This window comes from Erythrolamprus reginae, chromosome 1, assembly GCF_031021105.1.
Source record: "Erythrolamprus reginae isolate rEryReg1 chromosome 1, rEryReg1.hap1, whole genome shotgun sequence".
Classification (NCBI taxonomy): Eukaryota; Metazoa; Chordata; class Lepidosauria; order Squamata; family Dipsadidae; genus Erythrolamprus; species Erythrolamprus reginae.
The window spans coordinates 115,709,935-115,732,891 of record NC_091950.1 but is presented as its reverse complement, the minus strand read 5'-3'; the positions used below and the strand labels follow the sequence as shown (position 1 = coordinate 115,732,891).

The window sequence follows — 22,957 nt, the reverse complement described above, 5'->3', positions numbered from 1 at the left end:
AAAATCTGTTAATAACAAGTGCTAATACTCCAATGAAAAGAAACTGTGAAGGAATTTCCCCTGCAATACTGGATTTGTACGAAACACATTGTAAAACTACAGAAAATCAACAGATGTGATAAAAATATAGATAAAATCAAAATTCTGAGTTCAAATTCCTTTATTAGTATTTCTCTAATGTTATTTTATGTTGTTATGTTTGTTATGTTATATAACTATATCTATATACACACACAAACACACACACACACACACAGAGATGTTATGTTATATTACGTTATATATGTGTATAGTTTTCATAGATTTTCACGGGTATAGGTATGTAGGTCTTGGCATATTCGGGTGTTTTTGAATATGTCGACACACACACAAACATACACACACACATACACCCACCCACCCACACCCACAAACACACACACACTTGTTTTCATACATTTTCATGGGTATAGGTATGTAGATCTTGGCATATTCGGGTTTCTTCCCGTATAAGGTTCAGAGAATCCTGGCGACGTTTCAACAAGGTCCCACTCACCTGAAGATGACAAATGGGACCTCGTTGAAATGTTGCCAGGATTCTCTGAACCTTACATGGGAAGAAACCCGAATATGCCAGGACCTACATATATATGTACACGCACACAAGGATGTAACAAAATTACAATATAAATATATTGGTAATTCTTTTTGAAAATTATCAATCCTATATTCAATATTTGTTTGAAGAATGTTTTATATAACTTTCTATACTCTTTCAAAGTGTTAGGCACCTATTTAAAAAGTTTGCCTTGAGATATATAATTCATTCAGTTTAGTTATCTATTCTTAAAAATTGATTTTAATTTTTCCTGTTTTCATTATTAATGTTAATAGTAACTTGATCAACTGTTTTGTCAGTGCATATTTTCCTTTGCTTTGTGTTTTTCAGAATGGTACTATAATTTAAAAGCAGAAACAGAAGATTAGCAGTGTAGGGAAAGATGGTAAAAACAATATTTTCCTTTTTTCTTTTTAGACAGGAAGCAATTGGTAAAAAACACAGTTTGTAATAGGGTGGACTGAAATTATTCTAAAAAAATCATGTGTGCCTCTGTAGTTATTTTTCCTTAAAAGAAATAAAATTACTTTTCATCCCTTTTGCTACTTTATTTTTATTATTGTGAACTATTTCATTTGAAAATTATAATAGCAGGAAATAGTATAGAGATTTTGCTAACAGAATTAATGTTCTGATCTGTTTATATTGTAAGGGCATTTCCCCCACAGCTCAAAGTACAATAAATGGAAATTTAATATAGCAGGAACATATTGTCTTGTTTTCTGTGTCAATGAAAATAATTCACCATTTCTGAATTACAAAATCTTACATGAACACTAACTTTTCTATTCAACTGATTCAAAAGAAGATGCAGTGAAATAATGTCAAAATGGATTGTACTAATACAGTGCTTTATGTCATTAGATGTATTCTTTTCTGAAAACTTAAAATTATCCAGAGAGGCCACAAATTATTTAAAGAAAAAACATTTGCCTTCAAGTAGCTTTTGAAGCCAATGTTTTTTCAAGTTGAGAAACTTGAAATCCTGATGTGGAGCTATCCTGGTAGAAAACCTGGCTCCTTGATTAACTATTAACTGCTTTCAATAGGACTAGATGATTAAGGACATTGATTACCTTTATTAGGAGGAGGGCACTTTAATTTGTCACTTGATGGGCTCCTTTCAACAATTTATAGGTTATTGCAACACACAATTGTTAAGAGACAGTGAGAGAGATGTGGAGGAGGGGCATTAGAAGAGAATCCTTAGGTTACCTTATCAAGTGGCTAGCTAAAGAGGGCAGAGGGTCAAATAAGGGCCAAAGTGGTCACTTAAGGGTGAAATCCCAAACACCAAAGCAGTGCCAAGCCACATTGACCATCATTTGGTGATGAAGTTAAAAATATGCTAATATATTGGTGGCAATTCTTCCTTTTATGGGCTCAAGCAGTTAAGGCAAGTGGCCTGCTTAACAGCTTTTCACTTGAAAGAGATTAAACTAAATGATTTGTCAGGGCTGCTTAACTGTTTTATGCCTTTGTCTAAAACCTGCAAAGACTGTACTGGTGAGGATTCCTTCACTCCCAAAGCAACTTTTGTTTTCAGCCCCTGGATAGACTTGGTTAATAAATACATCAACCCTAATTGATGTCTATCTAATAGTGGTCTCCTCTTTAGCAAGACTAAAATGAAATAATCTTTTGCATTATTGCTTTCTGGAAAGACTGTCTCCATGGAAGGTTGGGGAGGGGGGAGTTTAAATTTGGTAGAAAATTTACTTAATAACATTAATGTAAATGATCCTATATTTAAAATGACATGGAAGAGTTAAAGGTGATTCCAGTAATGCAAAGGAAATTGTTTCTGAATAATGAGAAAGACATTTATCCCTCATGCCATGCTCAATTTTAGGCATTAACATCCTAACTGGAGTAATAACATCTAGGCACTTTCCCACTTAACAACACAGCTAAGAGCAAATCATTAACATTTAATTAAATATGCTTCTGACATCTTTAGAAATATGTATGTCATACTTTGTTACTGCAGGTTGTGGCCTACTTTTTAAACATTCATGGTTAAACATTTAATACATGCCATCTTTCAAATAGTGTTCCATAGTCTTACCTCAATAACAAACAGCTTCCTTTTCAATTTAAAAGCCAGGTCCTTTGTGTTTGATAGATCACAGATCAAGCTATTAAGCCGAGGAATCTGGTGTATGTGAACCAAACCTTATGAAAAGGAAAATATTAAGAAAATGCCTAAATAAAGTCCTTATATTTTAAAAAAATCCAGGATACTCGTCCTCCCCCTTTTAAACTGGAGCTTACGACCAGGAGCAATGAAGCAAGCGATACGATTATACAAAAGTAATCAAGCAGAATAAAATAAACAGAAATCCTTGTGTGAGGATAACTAATTGCACTTTGGTACAAAGGTACAGATGTAAAGAGGGATCTTAATACTTGTCAAAACTACAGCCGGTTTGTGTGTGATTTTCTCTTGTATTTACAGTAAGCAAATATGGCTATCACCTTGCATGCTGCCCACGGCACCACTGAGTGATCTTTATTTTATTAAATGCACCAGTAAGCAGCCAGCAAAGCAAAGCTCATAGGTTACTGATAACCACTGAAGCTATAATGAAAAGTATTTTATTTTGTACCATGATAACTATTGTTTTAAACTTGTGTGAAAACCAGAATAGTAAAACGTGCTGTTGAATAAATTTTAACCACATTATAAATACAATGCACATTATTTTCTGCAAGCAAAACATCCATTGAGTATGTTGGAATTTTATAACAATACTAGGCACACTGCAAGCTCTGCATTCTGTCAGTTGAATCTCAAGCTGATTTCTTTTGACAAGGACGCTGGACGGATTCTAGGAAGCTTAATATAACTGGTCTTTTTCCACAACAGAAATTGAGAAATATTTTATGAGACACAATAGTAAAGCTTATGTTGTATCTTATTTTTAAAGAATATTAAATATTTTCAATTCAAATAGTGTTTTATCAAATAGTTCGAGATTGAAATGGACAATCTTTCCAACCATGAAAACTTTTAAAAGTCATACTTAGTTTCAATGTTTTGGAAAGTAATTAATAAATATACCTTAATATAAAAAGGCAGAACACCATTGAACAAATATTATATAGTTTCAAAATAATGTGGAAAATGCAGTAATTTGTATTTTCTAAGAAAACTGCATTTTTGCAAAATATAATCTAAAATTAATATAAAGTTTTAAATATACGTGACTTGATTTTGTATTTGCTATGTCTTTAGAGAAAATAAAACCAAGAACATAGCCCATTGTTTTCATTTGAATAACCATTGTAACTTGACTGGGCCTATTACTTGAAAATAGGTCATAATTACTTCAGTAAAACTAACCCTCCCTGTATGAATGTAGCCTTGTATATTTGAACACCACTAGCATGAAGCTAGGTCACTTATTGGTTTTCTGGATAGCTGTGACTCTCATAACAAATTACATTTCAACTTTTAAAAATGCTTAGACTTTAGATTTGGAGATAATGGAGGCTAAGCATAGAAATAAAACATTTCTAAAAGATAATTGTTTTATTTATGTGTTTTAAACTTTTCTTCAGGATAATAATTACTGCAATATATTTAGCAATGGTATATGAGAAAAGGGAATATGTTTAACACAATAACATAAAATATGTTCTTCAATGTCATACATTTCCAATAATCTTATTTAGTAAATATTATCTGTGTTCTTCATTGCTTTTCACCAATGAATCAACAGCCATATTTTATTTTTCAAGAAATCAGGATTTGCTTGTTGCTGAATTTGCTTACAATTGTTGTAATACAATTGACTAACAAACTGTATTTCAAAATACAGAATACAGTAATAAAATTGGCTAATAAACTTTAGAAATAAATATTTAAATATTTGGAGATGAAGGTTATATATTCTTGAAAGGACCTGCTCAGTGAGTATAGGGTAGGCACGCTAAGACAGAAATTGGCTCTGAAAAACTTCAGAAGTCTTTCAATTTTGTTCAGTAAAATGCTGGCGGCATAAGCATCTTATCATACTGTTCAAAACTGTATAAGGTAAATTGATAAGCTATACATGGAAAACAAGTAAAAATCAACAGTTAAATATTCCTTCTTTATGAGAATACTATAGAAATACAAATTTATTTTTAATTGGGGGAAGAATTATTCAAATATTTAAAATAAACGTTAGAAAAATATATGGAAAAATAGCATTGTTAAGAAAGAAGACAATTTTAGAGAAAACTATAAAATATAAAGACATAGATTTTCTTATATATTTTATATAATATTAAATATGAAGTACCATAGATCTCTACAAGTGAAAAATATATTTTTAGTAGTTTATTTATTTTGTATCTTATTTAAGGGATTGTATTTCAAAAGGTTATCTTTCTCTATATAACAAGTAGAATCTATGCCGAAGCAAACCATAGTCAACTATACATCAAATGGATTTTCTCATGTAATGTATAATTAATTCTATCTATGCTTTCTTACAATATTTTCTGAGAATTCAGATTTGAATCTAAACCTTTTGACTAGACATTTCCATAAAAGGAAATTAATATCAATGCCTAAGCGTCAATTACAAGAGCTAACTCTCAAAATAGATTTGAAAAACAGCAACTGTGGTATGATGTAATGATGCGATTGCCCTCAAAATTATTAGAGGCAATAAAAATGTATAAAAACAGAATTTAAATAGGGAGAATGATTATCAGTTGCCATAAACATGAAAGTTACTGATTAGATGGAGCAGTCTGCTCCTCTGAGCATAGGGAGTATATAAGCACTTAACATCTATTGCCAAGTTCTAGAAAAATGTCATGCCAGATTAGTTGGAAATATTTTTATCAATAAATTGCAGTATCAAAACTTTGTCTTTCAAAAAACCATAGAAAATTAAGTTCTAAGTATGTTTACAAATATTTGTACAAATAGCCCAGATTTTTTTAAAAAATAGACTTTCAGTTATAAATCATTAAAACAATTGAGAAGCTAAATGTTTATCTGAGATACATTTATATTCATGCTCATACCTGATATTCTGCTAAATGTGACTTAAAAGCAATAATTTTAAATAATCAGAAATGAAAATCCCCTTTGTGCTACAGTAGTCCCTCACCTATCGCTGGTGTTATGTTCCAGACCTGGCTGCGATAGGTGAAATCCGCGATGGGGAATTTATCGACTGTTAGTACTTATTTAAGTATTTATATTGTAATTGTTTGGCAAGTTTTCATTGTTTTAAGTATTTATAAACCCTTCCCACACAGTATTTATTTTAGATACAGTATTTAAATACAGTATTTACAATTTTAGATATTTTTTTTTTTTTTAAACCTGGCGGGCTGTTTAAATCTGCCGATCGACTTCCTCAGAAACCCGCAATGAAGTGAAGCCGCAGTAGGTGAAGCGCGGTATAGCGAGGGACTACTGTATATCATTCATCTACCTGCCCAGTAAAATATATAACTCTTCTGCATTTCCTCTATTTATAACTTGGCATATGAAAATATTGATTTAAGGACAATTTTAGCTCACTGGTTAGATGATTGCCAAAGTTTCCCTGAATATGAATTTCTCAAACGCTGTCTCTTGAGATATACATCTGATAGAGCTATGCTTTGGTAATACAGCTTGACAACATGTAAGGAGTTGCCATGTTTCCTTAGCAAACTTAATGCCTTGTAGTAAAAAATAGTGTAATGTTTAGTTTGCAAGATGAACTAAAATTAACCAAGAGGTTAATTAAAAAAAAGAAATCAAATGCTACTTTAGGGCAAAAATTCCAGTTGGAGAATAAATGCCCTTAAAACACTTTAAAAAGGCTTTTTGGAGGGGGAATGGTGGTATTGCTAAGGATAGAACTCACCATGATTATCCTTGTATAATGGATTGGTTTCTCTCTCAGACCCGATAAATGATTCAAGGCCAATTACTGTATCAGACAAGTGGATAACACGTTCCGTAATTGCTTTATTCTGTAAAACATGGAAATAAAATATACAATCTAGATGATCAAAAGGCAATTAAAGTTAAAAAAACATAGACCTTTGTGAACTTCTGGAGAAGAAATGGTAAACTGAATATGAATCTGCTAAAAGTAGAGCCAGTAAGCAGATAGTTTCTTTGTAATTTCTTTCTGGACATGGAGAAGACTTGAGATTTCCCACAAGTGCCCCAAACCAATAACGTTTGGTAAATGTTTGTTAACTGCATTTCAGCTCTGAGGAAATTTTGGATGGACAAGTTTTACAGCAATTGATTAATTGTCTTCACTCCTTAATAAAATATGATTTTAGTTTTTTAAAAAATCTATCTATCTATCTATCTATCTATCTATCTATCTATCATCTATCTATCTATCTATCTATCTATCTATCTATCTATCTATCTATCTATCTACCTACCTACCTACCTACCTACCTACCTACCTACCTACCTACCTACCTAAATTTTTACAGCAGCCTACCCCATGAAAGTTGTAGTTGTAATTTTTCATAAAATTATTATGGAAAAAAAAATGTAAACTGTGGGTTTTTTTAATGCGACACACTGAAGCAAAATAGGCAATTAATACCTGTAAGTCATTGAAAATTTGACTGATAAACTATCTGGATAAATTTGACCTTCCCCATCCCATTATATAATAATCGCAAACAATAGTTTTTGATGTTTTTTTAAAGTATTTTTTTGGCACACTGACTTGGAGTGGATACTTGATGTGGGAATTTACAATATGGAAAGCAAAATGCCTTATCTAATTATCTGATTTAATTTTTTTAATTGCCTAATTCCAAAGCAACTTTGGGCAGCTCACAATACACAAACAAAATGCAGTAAGACAATACAAATGTAGTAAGGAAAATAATGAACAGGAATTAATAAAATGGCAATTCTCATCAAAACATACACAACAAACATAAAACACCTGTAGTAAGTGGATTCCATCTAACCTATCCCAAAGTCTGGGAAACAGACAAGTCTTTAAAGTCTTCTGGAATACTATCATAGTAGAACTGTCTGGATCTCAGGGGAAAACTGCCGCATGAATCCCAGCGTACAGTTAGGTCCCACAGAGTCGGCCTTCTCCAGGTCCCGTCAACTAGACAATGTCACTTGGCGGGGCCTAGGGGAAGAGCCTTCTCTGTGGGAGGGCCTGCCCTCTGGAATCAGCTCTCCCTGGAGATTCGTACTGTCCCCACCCTTACCAAACCGTTACTTGAGATTTATTTATTTATTCAATTTTTTATGCCGCCCTTCTTCTTAGACTCAGGGCGGCTTACAACATGTTAGCAAAAGCACTTTTTAACATAGCCAGCATATTGCCTCCACAGTCATTTGCCCCCTCATTTTACCACCTCGGAAGGATGGAAGGATGAGTCAACCTTGAGCTGGTGATGAGATTTGAACTGCTGACCTGCAGTTCTAGCAGTCAGCTTTAGTGGCCTGCAGTACTGCACTCTACCCACTGCCCCACCTTGGCTCATTAATATCAGATTAGCTGGTAAACCAACAATATAAAATATATAAAAATCCTTATTCATTGTCATAAAATTGCTTAATAACAAATAAGTTTCTATAGCTATGTAAAGCTTTCCAAAACTTGTCAACAAAATTCTAAACAAGTAAATGTTAATATTACTCATTAATGCATTATATATACAGTTCCTTTTGTCTCTTTACTGTTAATGAGTTTAGTAGATATTTTCCTATTTTTTTAATTCCCAGAATTGTGGAGAGACAGTCACCAAAGCTACACTAGAGGTGTAAAATGTAAAACTTCCCTCCTTTTAAACATATAACAGCACAGTTGGGGTGGATATTTCTTTTTGTATTCTTTCCTCCCCTCTCAACTAAGATCCAACTGTAAGCTGTAGAGCCTCAGGAGCAAACTCACAAGGGTGCTGCCGGATTATTTAATAAAAGGAACTTTTAGTAAATTCACTGCAATGTCTCGGGGCACCATGGCCTACAGTTTGGGGAGTACTAGGTGCACTATGAGAAAGTTTGGGAACTGCTGACCTAGATTAATATTTACATTTTAAATCTTTTTCTTAATGTAACTGCTATTTAGTATGCTCACTGAAGTGAAGATGACTGTAATGCTGAGAAAATGTAAACCCTTTGATGTAGATCAGATCAAGAAGAAGACAATGCAAGGACTACTGGAACTTAGCTTTATTTCTGAAGGGTATAATAACAGAATCTTGAAAGCCTGTTATAGTTTACCTCTCTCCTTTCTTATACTATGCAAAATCATGGTGAGTTTAGTCTGAGTCACTACCTAATGCTTATTTTTGGTTGTTCAGAGTATGACCTAAGAATAAGTGTTAGAAACTCACTACACCTATCTCTGTGGAAGTTACAATATAGTAACACTTAGGCCAGTGAGTCAATATAGCCAGATTGACAGGAACAAATCTGGTGCGAAGCTTGGGACTAAAATGGCATTGGTAGCACTTTTGGATAATCTCTGGTATTGGCGGGATGGGGGCCGTGCATCCATGCTTTATTTCCCTGTGGCTTCTTTACCATCAACCATGGTATCTTTCTGGATTAGCTCAGAGGCCTATGATAGATGGTGCAGTATTGTGTTGTTTTGGCTCCTTTCTTTGGAGTCAATTCCAGTCAATTATAATTGAGGAGATGTTATGCTCTTCAACTGTAGCATAAGTAATGCTTCAGGATTCAGTACTCTCTTCTCTCATATTGAACATTTAAATGAATCACTGGGTTAGCTCATCAGTCACCATAGGATGAAGTATCATCAGTTTGTTGATGAAACCAACTATACAGGGTGCATTCCAAAAGCAATGCAATTGAGTTTCCTGCGCCGCTCCTGTTGGTCGGAGTGGGACTGAAACACTCTGAGTAGGTGGGGGGGGGGATGCTAAGCTTTGCTGGGAAACTGGTCTCAGTACTCTCCAAGCTGTGGAAGCAGCAGGACGTCAGTTATTGTAAACCTCTGTGTGCTGATCGTGTCACGAAAAAAATGATATCGACGATCGAGCAATGTTATGAGATTAAGTTTTGTGCCCAACTGAAAAAAATCTCTTGAGGAGACTAACAAATTGATTTGTGAGGCTTACGGGGACTCTGCTCCACTCTACCTGCATGTGTGTTTGGAAGCAGCTTTTTAGAGAAGGAATGAGAGGGGGGAGCATTCCTCCCTCTCCCTCTCTCTCCCCCCATGTGTGGTGTGTGTGTGTGGGGCGGGAGGGGAAGAGGAGGGTGGAGTCTCTCTCTTCCCATTGTGTGTGAGGTATGTGTGTGTGAATGGCAGAATGGGAAAAGGAGGGTGGAAAAGAAAGGGTAGGGTTAGGGTTATGAGGAAGGAGTGTTGTAGAGAAAGGCATTCCATCTAGCAACAGATGAGCTTGCTTTCTCTCACGGGTGGCAATCCTAACAGGGATCCTACTCCCCATGTGTACTTGGCCGATCCTTTTCTGACATTTCCTCGGAAGTAAATGTAACCAGTTCCTATCTCCATCCTCCTGTTCCCACCCCCTTCTTCCTTCCCCCTCCCCTCTATCCTCCATGTGTTTGTGTGTATGTGGGTGATGGGATGGTGTGGGATGGATGTTGCATGTGTAGGCTCTCTCTCTTGCTGGCTGAGCTTGCTGCTCTTCCTGATACTTGTGAAGATTGCAATTTAAGAGTATATCCTGCAGCTGAAGAGTCTAAGTCTGATCAGCAAATCAGCAAAGCAGATCAGCTGGGGGTGTATGTGCTTGGTTGATCTGATCTGTCTGTGTTTTTGCCTGACCCCCAAAATGCACCCTATGCACCCTGAATATCTCTCCCTCAACTGTTCAGTTGCAATCTTCACAAGTCTATGCACACAACATCCACCCCCCCAATCCTACTACACCACATACACACACAGGGGGCGGGGAGAGGGAGGAATGAAGAAGGGGATGAAGATTTTCTAATGTGGCTAACCCTTTTACTCTGTTTGACTTGTATATTTTAAATTTGTATAGTTTTTCATTTTTAATAATGACTTTTATAGTTTTATGATGATTGGTTCTATATCATTTTTGTTGATTGTTGCACACCATTTAGAGTCACTTCTTGTGAGATGGGTGGCCATATAAATGTGATAAATAAACAAACTTCACTGACTCTTAACATTAAATTTGACAAGTATTTGAATATTTCTCCCCTATGAGATTCTCAAATAGTATGTTAACTGTCTGGGATGCCTGTAAGGCATCTATCAAGGGGAATTTATTATTTCTTTTACTTCAGTGGGGAAAAAAAGAGAGTGAGAGAGATTGAGATTTAGAGACTCTGATTTTAAACAGTTGGAAAAAATAGTTAAGCATTAACCATAAATTATATTCTAGAAACCTCATAGTTCAATTTAATTTAATTTATTAGATTTGTATGCCGCCCCTCTCCGTGGACTCAGAGTGGCTCACAACAAAATACCACAGTATAACAAATCTAATATTAAAAAATGTTTAAAATCCAACATTAAAACCACATTAAACATCCAATTTAAATTCTTCACAGACATTTGAGGGAAAAGCATCAGACAGCTCTCATAATAGGGAATTCCACAATCTGGGAGTCTCCCATTGAAAAGGCTTGCATATGTGCACTCAAATTTCTTCAGCCAGTTCTTCTCTGGATTATATGGAAGAAGACAGCCTTTCACGCCCCAAATGTTTTTAAAACACGAAGAGACAATATTTTGCTTTCTGCAGACCACATTTTATCTTAAAAGAAACCAACAATCTTTTACTTTCTGTTGATTACTTTGGTTATAAAATTGCTCACCTCTTCTTTAAAATATCAGCTTGCATCATGGAATTAGGATGAATATAATTTAATTCTTCAAACAGAACGACTGAGAAGTCATAACTTATTATATCCTGGCTCTTAAAACCGTGATAAATATTGAATATTTCATATATAGTTTCTAGGAATTATGAAGTATCTACTAAGATACTTACACATATATAAAATAAAATGAAAAATGTATTAATATAATATATATAAGGCTGTGGAGATCTGGATGAGATAAAACAGGCTTAAACTGAACCAGACAATACTGAATGGTTTGTTTTAGTGCCTTACAGACCTGGGATTTTATCATTTTGGTAGTGGATGAGGTTGAACCACCCAAAATGGTGCACAAGCTGCACTTCTGCACTCATGATTCTTACTTGAGAAACAGGTTGTGGCTAAGAAAGTCTTTTTAAAAAGGAAGTTAGTTAGTTAGTTAATTATTAAGATCTTGAAGAAAATTGAAAACTAAATAAATAGAATTTCAGTTTATGAGGTATCAGGAAAGAAAGTGTATTTATATGGCGGCTCCAGAGGTGGGTTCCTACCAGTTTGGCTCTTTAGAACTGTTAGTAAACAAGCGATGATGTCACTGAAATGGATCTATCGGTGCCGGTCTGTGGGAGCCGTCATCTTGGAATTTGCTTCTGTGCCTGTGCAGAAGCAATTTTTGGATTGCTGTGGGGAGTTGGGACGCATGTTCACGCACCCAGCATGACCCTGAGTGAACCAGCGCCAAACGATCCAGAATCCACCCCTGGGCTGCTCATCTTCATTTACTTGCCTTTTTTAAATTTAGATACATATTTTTTTTTAAAAAAGGCAAGTAAATGAAGATGAGCAGCCCAGGGGTGGATTCTGGATCGTTTGGCGCTGGTTCACTCAGGGTCATGCTGGGTGCGTGAACATGTGTCCCAACTCCCCACAGCAATCAAAAAATTGCTTCTGCAATTAATTTAGATACATATTTTGACTTCCGGTTTCGTTGAGGACCGCAGCGGAGTCTCTTGGCAGGGCTCTGCCTTGAGACTCCTTCCACCCTTCCAGAGGTCGCTCCAACGCGATCGGATCGAGTCCGAATGGCTCGACCCTAGAACAGGGGAATTCCCTCTGTCCGAGGGGCCGTCGCCGAGGCTCCGGAGGCAGGGGTCTGTCCTGCAGCTCTGGAACAGGGAGCACCGGTCCTCTCGCAAGAGGATGCGGCCATTGCAATCCCACCAAACCAGCGGGAAGCAAGAAAGAATTAGAAAAGTGAAAGCAGAGATTAAAGCTACTTTTATCGAAAAAGGAATACACTAAAGAAAGCATAATCAAGGTAAAAAGATTTTTTTCTATGTTTCATGTTAAATAAGAAGATCGGAGTAAAAGAAAGTCGAAAAATAAAAAAGTTTTAAAAGAAGGCGAAAGAGAACATTTAAAACATTGTATCCAGGCGCGAAACAACAGCCGGAACTTACTTTCACTACTTTCACTTATTGTGTTTGAAAACAAGGGGAATTTAAAGGATTTCAAAATGAGACATTAAAAGGTTTAACATATATAAAATGACATTATTTGGCTGAATATTCTTCTCCTCTTTTGAAGCAATTGGTTACAAAAAATAGTCGAAAATGAAGTCCGGGCTCGGATTTTCCCAGCGGAAGGATTAAGACTGCTTACTATCTAGTCACAAAACTTGAATAAATATATAAAAAATATTTTCCTTCTTATTTTGGATTATTTACATTTGTATTATTTGATTGACCCCATTTGGATTACTTTGTTGGATCATTTCGTTTGGATTAATGGCTGTTCTGTCGGATTCGTAGCGGAGAGGCTTTACATCTTGCTTTAAGCTGCGAGAGACGGATCGACTCCATTCTAATATTGGATAATTAAATTGAAATCGTTTGGAAAACTGAGATCCTATAAATTTTGAGAAGATTAAACTTTACTGTTTCTACTCTTTCAATCAACGGGACCTTCTTTTAACCTATACTAAAAGTGTCTTCTAAAACAGATTAGATCTTCAATCAACAAAATTATTTTATTATAAGAGGAATATTATAACTGATTTTTCCTTTTTCCTTCTTATAATTTTAAGTTTTGAATTTTAAACCTATATCATATTATAATCCTTTGGGTTTTGTATATGCATTGTTAACAATCCTTGGTTTCCTGCTCCTCCCTAACTGAATTATATCTCTTCTTTTTTGTTAGACTGCCCCCCTTCCTTCATCCTCTATTCTTTTCTTTTTTTCTTCTTTCTTCCTTCTCCTTTGGTTTTCCTTTTTTTCCTCCTTTTTCCTGCTGTGCCAAATCAATTTCTCTCTTTTGATATAATTTTGGACTTAGAATAATAAGAATTAATGAGTTATATTTTGAATATTGAACATTGAATTTTAATTGTATTTGTACTTGAACTATATTTCAATTTTCAGTGTGTATTTGAACTTTTACTGTGGTCTGCCTAGGGCAATTAATTGTGTAGGTTTGGAATTTATACTGATTCTTTACATACTGCTAATATAAAATAATACCAATCTTAAATTTCAAAATGTCAAGTACTTCTACTCATACCAAAACAATTAAGAAGCAAACATCTGCTGCATCGTCCCCCCAAGGCTCGCCCCATCCCTCCCCCGCACAGCCGGCCTTATCAGTAACCATGTTTACCAAGGAGAAGAAGAAAGAGAAACCACAATAACCTACACTTGCTACAATCCAAGAGACACTGACTGCATTACAAGACTTTATGCTTAAATCTCAAAGTGATGCAACTCAACAGAGAGACGCAATAAAAGCAGAGATGGCTGAAATGAAAGTAGACACAGGAGAGATGAAAGACCAGATGAAGGAGATTAAACAAACCTTGAAAGAGAGTGAAGACCGAATGAAAGCAGCTGAAGAAAAGATGGAGAAAATGGAGAAAAGAATTGACTATCTTGAAGATAGAGCGGATTCATGCTATAGAAGATATGATGAATCAATCACACATCTGGAAATGCAATGGGCTTCATATGGGCTACGATTTCAAAATATAATAGAAGAGAAGGATGAAGATTTAAAGGCCACCATGGCTGAAATTATTGGGAAAATCCTCAAGATTGACCCAGTAGAAATAACAAAAGAAATCGATAAAGTTTACAAAATTTCAAATAGCTACATTCGTCGCCACAACCTTCCACGAGAGATTCACATTAAATTTGTAAGAAGAACTTTGAGAGATGATATACTGCACTGGTCAAGAACTGGTCAACTACAACACAAAGGCAAAGAAATAAAAATATTAAAACAAATTCCAAGAAGTGTTAGAGAGAACAGAAGAGATTATCAATTTTTGACCAAAATTTTGATCAAAAAGAATATAACTTTTCGCTGGCTTATTCCACAAGGACTGTCACTGACATGGAAATCCACAAGATATAAGCTGGAGAATTTAGACCAAGCAAGAGACTTTTATGAAAACAGTGGAATAAGCGAAATGGAACAGCTATCAAGAGAACTGGCAGTGATGCAGGCGGAAGCCATGGGGGCATCAGCACAAGTGGAGGAGCAGGACCATGGGGCCAGAAGAAAGCAACCTCAGCGGGAAACCAAAAAGTACAATAAATGACCACATCGAGAGACTTAAAAATTTTCTCAGTAAATGTTAATGGACTAAATGAACCAAAAAAAAAGAAAACAAATATTTTCTAAAATTAAGAACCAAAAGGCTCAAATTGTTATACTTCAAGAAGTACATATAAAAAAAAGTAATCGGAATTTATTGCTAAATACTAAAATTGGAAATATGTATGCTGCATTAGCAGATCAAAGGAAAAGAGGAGTAGCAATGTATGTTGAGAGTTCTATAAATTCCAAACAATTATTTAGTGATAACGAAGGTAGAATTTTGATTGTCCAAGTTAACATTGAACCTAGACCTCTTGCTATTGTTTCTATATATGCCCCAAATGACGACCAAATTACATTTTATAAAAAATTACATCAAAAAATTATAGAACTAAATTTTGAAAATATGTTAATTATTGGAGATTTTAATGCAATAACAAATAGGCAATTAGACCATTCGGGAGAGAAAAAAAACAGTAAAAAGAAAAAAAAGAATTTATTACCCTCCACTTTTCAGAAAATGAAAGCAGAATTACTATTGAATGATATTTGGAGGGAAAGACACCCCCAAAAAAGGCAATATACTTTTTACTCAAACCCCCACAAAATTTGGACTAGAATAGATATGGTGTGGGCTCCCAAAATAACAGCAGAATATATACAAGAGGTAGAAATAGATGTCAACACATGGGCGGATCATAACCCAGTTATAGTCTATATGAGAAATAGTAAAAAGTATTACAATTGGCAAATGAATAGAAACATTTTGAAAGAGAAAGAATACAAAGAATGGATTGAGAAGGAATTAAAAACATTCTTTGAAATTAATAAAAATACAGATACTTCTCCCCAAAACTTATGGGACGCAACTAAAGCATACATAAGAGGATTAACAATATCCTACACAGCAAAATATAACAAAGAAAAGAAAAGAAAAGACGAACAATTAACGAATGAATTAAAACAATTAGAATTTATATCACAACAAAACATAAAAAATAAGGATTTGGAAAAAAAAATAAATTTAATTAAACATAAAATTAGATTGGAAGAACAGAATCAAATGCTGGAAAAAATAAAAAGAGCTAAGCAACAATATTTTGAACATGCCAATAAACCAGGGAGATGGTTAGCATATAAACTGAGAAAACAGAGACAATCTAAATTAATTAAACAATTAGAAGATAAAGATGGAACAATAAAATATGACACAGAAGGAAAGGCAAATATAATACAAAATTTCTTTAAAGAATTGTATAAAAATGATAACATAGAGGAAAATGAAGTATTTAAATATCTAGAAAGTTCAGAGTTACCCCAATTAACAGAAGAACAACAACAGGAGAGGATGGAGAGTCCCATAACAATGGAAGAACTCCTTATAATTATTAAGAAGCAAAAAAATAACAAAGCTACAGGGCCAGACGCTATTCCAGCAGAGTGGTATAAAATAGAAAATGAAACATTCAGAAATAACATGCTGCAAATTTTTAATGAATGTAGGCTAGATGGCAAAATTCCTAAATCATGGTCTGAATCTTTGATAACTTTAATTCACAAACCGGATACAGCAATGGAAAAAATTAAAAACTATAGACCAATATCATTATTAAACGTTGATTATAAAATATTTATTGCAATATATGCAGACAGGTTGAAAACGGTTATAAATAGTAAAATTCATTCAGACCAAAATGGTTTCCTGCCAGGCAGACAGATTAGAAATAATCTTAGAACAATTATTAACGTACTAGAATATTATGAGCAACATCCAGATAAAACACTATCATTAATGTTTTTAGATGCTCAAAAAGCATTTGACAACGTTAATTGGACATTTATAAAAATGCAACTAAATAAAATGAGATTTGGCCCTAAATTTGTTAACTTAATAGATGCTATTTATTCAGAACAAACAACTAAAATCATATTAAATAACGAGCAACTGGAAGCGTTTAAGATAAATAAAGGAGTTCGACAAGGATGTCCTATTTCACCCCTCCTGTTCATTATGACTTTAGAAACATTATTAATAAAAATAAGAGCAGATCCAGAGATAAAAGTGTTAACCGTTGGAAAAGAGATATATAAAGTCCAGGCTTTTGCAGATGACTTGACTTTTATAATGGAAGATCCAATAGTTACAGCACCAAGATTAATCCAGACAATAGAACAATATGGTAAGGTAGCAGGTCTGAAAATAAATAAACATAAAACACAATTTATAACAAAAAACATGAATAAAGCACAAGAAAGTAATTTAGAACGTATCTCTGAAATACAAATAGTTAAAAAAGTAAAGTATTTGGGAATATGGTTAACAGCCAAAACAATAACATTAAAAAATGCTAACTATATAAAATTAATCAATGAAATGAAAAAAGATTTAGAAATATGGAATAACTTAAAAATATCTTTTCTGGGAAGAATTGCCACAATTAAGATGAATATTTTACCTACAGTTTTATTTTTATTTCAAGTGATCCCAATAAATCCAGGGGCAAATTTTTTCAAAAATCTAACAAACGTGGTTAGAAAATTTCTATGGCAAGGTAAAAAGGCAAGAATTAAGATAAATATGTTAGAAGATATAAAAGAGAGGGGAGGTTTTGCCCTCCCAAATTGGAAATTATATTACCAGGCAGCCGCCTTAACATGGATTAAAAATTGGATAACCTTAGAGGATAAGAGAACATTAAAATTAGAAGGACATGACCTTATGCTTGGCTGGCATGCCTTCGTATGGTACGATAAAGATAAAAACCACTCTTACTTTAAAAGACATACACTAAGAAAATATTTATTTGATGTATGGAAAGATATAAAGAAAAACCACTTTTTAACAATTCCGGACTGGGTTGCCCTATTAGATGCAATAATACATCCAAATTCTATCAAGGATACAAGAATAATAAGATATAAAGACTTGTTAGATAATCAAACGAAATTAAAAACTAGAATTAAACTACAAGAGGAAGGGATACAAATTGATTGGTGGCACTACGCACAGATCAGATCTAGATACCAGAAAGACAGCATACTTTATATATTTAATAAAAATAAAAATTTATTAAGTAACTTAATTACTATAAATCAAAACAGAGTACAGGTAATCGGGAAAATATACAAATACTTGATTGCTCACAAGAATATTGATTTAACTTTAAAAGACAGTATGATACAGTGGTGTAGAAATATAGGCAAAGAAATAGATATAGACACATGGGAGAAAGTTTGGATGCACAACTGGAAAATGACAAAATCAGTTTCTTTAAAAGAAAATCAAATAAAAATGTTCTATAGATGGCATCTCCCACCAAGTAGAATAGCAAAAATGTTTCCCAAGACATCACCCTTGTGTTGGAAATGTAAAAAAGAAATTGGATCCTACTACCACCAATGGTAGACATGTAACAAAGCTAAAATGTACTGGAGAATGATAGAGAAAATGACAAAAGAGATAGTAAAGCAAAACATAGAAATCACCCCGGAGTTCTGCTTACTAGGAATTACTAACCAAGATTACAAAAAAGAAATTTTATATTTAATTATACATATTTTTACAGCGGCAAGGATCATTTACGCGCAAAACTGGAAAGGGGAAAATATCCCCAAAGAAGAGGAAGTTATTACAAAAATATTAGATTGTGCGGAAATGGATATGATGACGAGATGCTTAAATGATCAAGAAGAAACGAAATTTTATGAAACATGGAATAAAGTTTATATATGGATAGATAAGAAAAAAAAATAACAGAAAATTAATAATAAATATAGATGTCTTGCTTTAACTTTTCCTTTTTCTTTTTAAGAATAATACTAGAATTAGTTTATATACATAGAATTGATAAGACTGTTTGGTTTTATATTAGTTACAACTATTTCTTTCTTATATAATACCAATTTTTCTTTATTAGGTAATTTTGCATTAGTAGTATTGAATTATGTATTTAACTATGTATTCTTTTTTCTGTATCTGCATTTATACTTTTGAGAAAAGCGGGGAAGATACATCCCCACACTTTATGTTTAACGTTTGTAAGTCTGTGTGTCAATTTTAAGAAAATTAATAAAAAAATATTGGAAAAAAATAATAATTTAGATACATATTTTATTCAATAATTTTATCTCAGTACGTGTACTGCCTCATTACTTATTTCATTCTATTTATTCATGTTGTGTTTACACATTTTACCTTATTGCATTTTTTTTCTTCATGCTGGTCACTGATTAATAAATAAAAACTGTAATGTAATCTATATGTCAGGAAACCTATCAACAAGTGGAATCAAGAAAATATTTTGAGATTTTATTAACGCAAACAATAAAGTATTATCTGAATGGTTGAGAACGAGGTAACTGAATTAGAGTGGCAGACCCAGATATTGAACGCATTTTCTCAGGAAAGGCTACTACATAACTGCAGATACTGGTAACGAGATCAGTAAATCCAGACATCATTCACCCTAAAGTTTCCAAAATATTCAAAAATCAGATTGCTAAGAAATTACAATTTATATGTAACATATATGGAAAACTGGTATTTTCCCAAATAATTGCTTTATGAACAGTTTTTTTTAAACCCTTATTACAAATTGAAATAATAAATTATGAAGGACCAAAGGAGTTATCATTATAACTCTCCTACTGTAGAAGATTTAATATGTAAACATAATTCTTATTTTATTAATACTTTATGTTAGCATTTTCTTGGGGATATTGATAAAGTCATCAGGTTTTGAGCATGAGTTGAGATTTGAAAAATGGAAAAAAGAATCCAAGAGAAAAGATGAGCATGGAAGAATGTTTTATAAGCCCTAATGAAAAATAATGCTTTAAAATTTTTTTTTTACTATTTTGCTTGAACAGCTTCGTAGAGAATTTTAAATCATCAGTGATAAACAATGGAGACACCAATGAAGTGGAAAAGGCCTGAGAGAGGGGAACAAAGGAGAAAAAAAATTAAATATTTATTTATTTGTTTGTTTGTTTGTTGGATTTGTATGCTGCCCCTCTCCGCAGACTCGGAGTCTATATAAATTGGGGGGGGGGGGGGGGAATGTAAATTATATATGAATTGTTTTTATTTGATATTGTTCATCATCCAGATTTACTTCCTGTGAGGAAATTGAAATTGATTATTAAACAAACAAACAAACAAACTAGAGATGAATATGCAGGGAGTGGTTCTAGTCCTAAATTGCCATCATATGGCACTAGAAGCCAATCAAAAGGGAATGCAAGCCTCAAAAGTGAGGTTTGTTAATTTATTTTAAAACTTTATAAAGTTTTAAAATATTCTTTAACTATTAAAATATTTAAACAAAAAATATTTTCTTTGAAGCAAAATAGGTACCAGCAATATTAAATTTACAGCAGCAGAAACATGTAAATTATAGATTGTTAAGAAATAGTACCATATTTTTTATTACATTTTGATAGTACAAATGGGAGGATAAGATAGAAATAGTGTTTCACCGGTTAAAATTAATGTAAAGATTTTAAATGTAATTATTTATTAGGCATAATGACTGAAATATAGCTGGACAGTTGCTATTTCAAATATAATATATTCATGATTAAGTATATATAAGATATTGGGCTAGACTAAGCAGGTATTTGCCAACATATAAAATTACCAGGAAACTAATTATCCAATAGACTCTCCCCCTGATTTTTGTAATGAAGAGAAAGCTTAAAACATTTAATTTTTATGATCAGTTTAACTCCTTATTGTGTATAAAAGTGTAATTTATTATCGGGAACTGGTTGACAAAACAAAGACCAGATGACCCCCCCCCCCCCCCCCCCCCCATAAAATAGGTTGGAAATCAATCCCAATTTGACTAAAGACATGACTACTCCCTCTGCTGGCAAGGCCCCGTGAGCTTAAATATTTAAGTAGTGACTAGTTTTCTTTAATTATTTATGAAGCAATCAATAAATAATGCAAACTGTTCCTTTTTCAATCTGTTGCTGGGTGTTTTCACATTTCTGAACTTATTTCAGTGGAAGAATTTTTAAGAATGAAAAACAAGGAAACATTCTTATATAGCTTTTTATATTTTAAACCACACAAAAGGGTGCACGCTAAGTTTTATAAGATAAACAAAAATTCAAAATGATATGTAAAGTTAAAAAGTCAAAAGGCCGCAATAGCACATGCAGCTCAATTAAGTTTCAAATCATAATCTAAACAGTCATCAGTGTCACTAAGAAAATAGTATATACAAGCCTGGGAGAAGGGAACACAGATTTGTTAACAGAAAGATGACTATAAAAGAACACCATATAACTAAATATTATTAGCCTTACGATACAGGCTTGTATGATTGAATAAATATCTGTTTTAGGATTTTGAACTCTGCCTAAGACCCTAAAACAGAAGGGATCAGGTTTTTCACCCACTGTTTTCATGTGAATCTTGGCTGATAACAGCTATTCCAGCTTCCAGCTTTCCAGAAGGTTCCGTCCCAGGACTCCTTGCTTGCCATTTGGTTTTAATCTCTCAGGACTTTCTTAAAGGGGCTCCACTGTGCTGAACTGGCATTTGCCTGAAGAAACGAGTTATTATTAAACTTGTAGGTCAATTGTGGCACTAACAACTCCTTGGAACCTTTCAACCAGAGTATACAATTTGATGGTCTAATTAAATATTAATTCTAAGTGTTACATTTTGTGGCTAAGAGCTTCTATTTTCCATCACCAGTCTGGAACAGAACGAGGTTACAAGTTAATTTACCTCTCCCCCACCTTTCAAGTTTAACTATATAGGACAAAAATAGGACAAAAATACTATTAAACATGAAGCATTCCTTATATTGATTTTCTCATGTAATTAACAGAACTGATCTAAAAAGAAATAAACAATTAGGCAGTTAGGGGGAAAAAGCAAAGGATTATGTAAAATTGCAATATTATAATATGTATTTAATTCAAGATTTATCTAATTCTGTTTTAAAACCATACCACTTTCTAGTGGCTTTCAAAAGTGTATCAATTCATGTTAATTATAAATCCTTGAAAATCCAAAAGTTTTAAAACCCTTTTAAATAATCAGATTTATAGATAATTAAATCCCAATTAAGTTCTTTTAAAGATTCACACTCTTCCTTTCTTGTTATTGTCCAAATTATCTCAAAACATGTTTTTCTACCTTCTGTCTAACTAATATTAATTTCCATGCCTGAGTTACCTTAGTTTAGCAGCCAAAATATTCCATATGCCCAAACAGATGAGAATTAACCATACTGTGACAAAACATCTAACATTAACATTATAATTTTTATTCTTGTTATGCCTTGCATAACCATAAAAAATATTCTTACAATTCTCTTATATCTTATTTCAAGTTGCATATTTATGATGAATCTTAAGAATCATGCAGATTGGAATGGGCTCAATGACTCATGTATTCAAATGTTTTCTCCTAAAAAAGATGCTGCATGTTCTAAGGTAGCTCCATTATAACTATTATCCTTCAAGTTCTTCAATACCTGATTCTTATTGTTTAGGAATTTATAGAGAAATGTCTTAATATTTAGTCTAACTGAGATTGTATTATAATTTTGTATAATTAAGTTATCTTCTGCAGCTAGAAGAAAAAGATACTACTTGTCTTTTTAATGATTTTTTTTTCAAGAATTTGAAAATTATCAAATATATCTTCTCAATCTTTTTTCTTGAGTCACAGCTCACAGTTTGCCATTCTTCAGTTGTTGGCTCTTCTGAGAATTTTAAAAACCATTCTCTTTCAACTTTGTTTTAACATTCTTCTATAATTGGGGGATCTGAGCTAATGGTACTTTAGAAACATTTTTTTACTGCAGAGTAGAAAAGACTAGTGTCACTCATTAGGCCACTGCAAATAAAGCTGTATTACTTTTTATAATGTTACCAACCCTATCTCTTCAATTAAATAGAAGGGCAAATTGTTCTTATATGCATTTCTATATAAGCTTGTGTGCCTGTATTTATTC

General features: G+C 33.3%; 1 protein-coding gene across 3 annotated transcripts in view; it reads right to left on the bottom strand.

Annotated features, from left to right (window-relative positions):
• The window catches only part of ELP4 (elongator acetyltransferase complex subunit 4), a 147,447-nt gene that overhangs the window by 58,552 nt on the left and 65,938 nt on the right, over positions 1-22,957 (bottom strand). For 2 of the 3 annotated variants that reach the window (XM_070762145.1, XM_070762155.1), the window contains exons 8-9: positions 6,460-6,568; positions 2,667-2,773 (exon numbers count right to left, since the gene is read on the bottom strand). In XM_070762145.1, coding sequence (XP_070618246.1) covers positions 2,667-2,773; positions 6,460-6,568 — 216 coding nt within the window. The remainder of the gene's footprint in view (positions 1-2,666; positions 2,774-6,459; positions 6,569-22,957) is intronic. The other variant, XM_070762162.1, reaches the window with a different exon arrangement.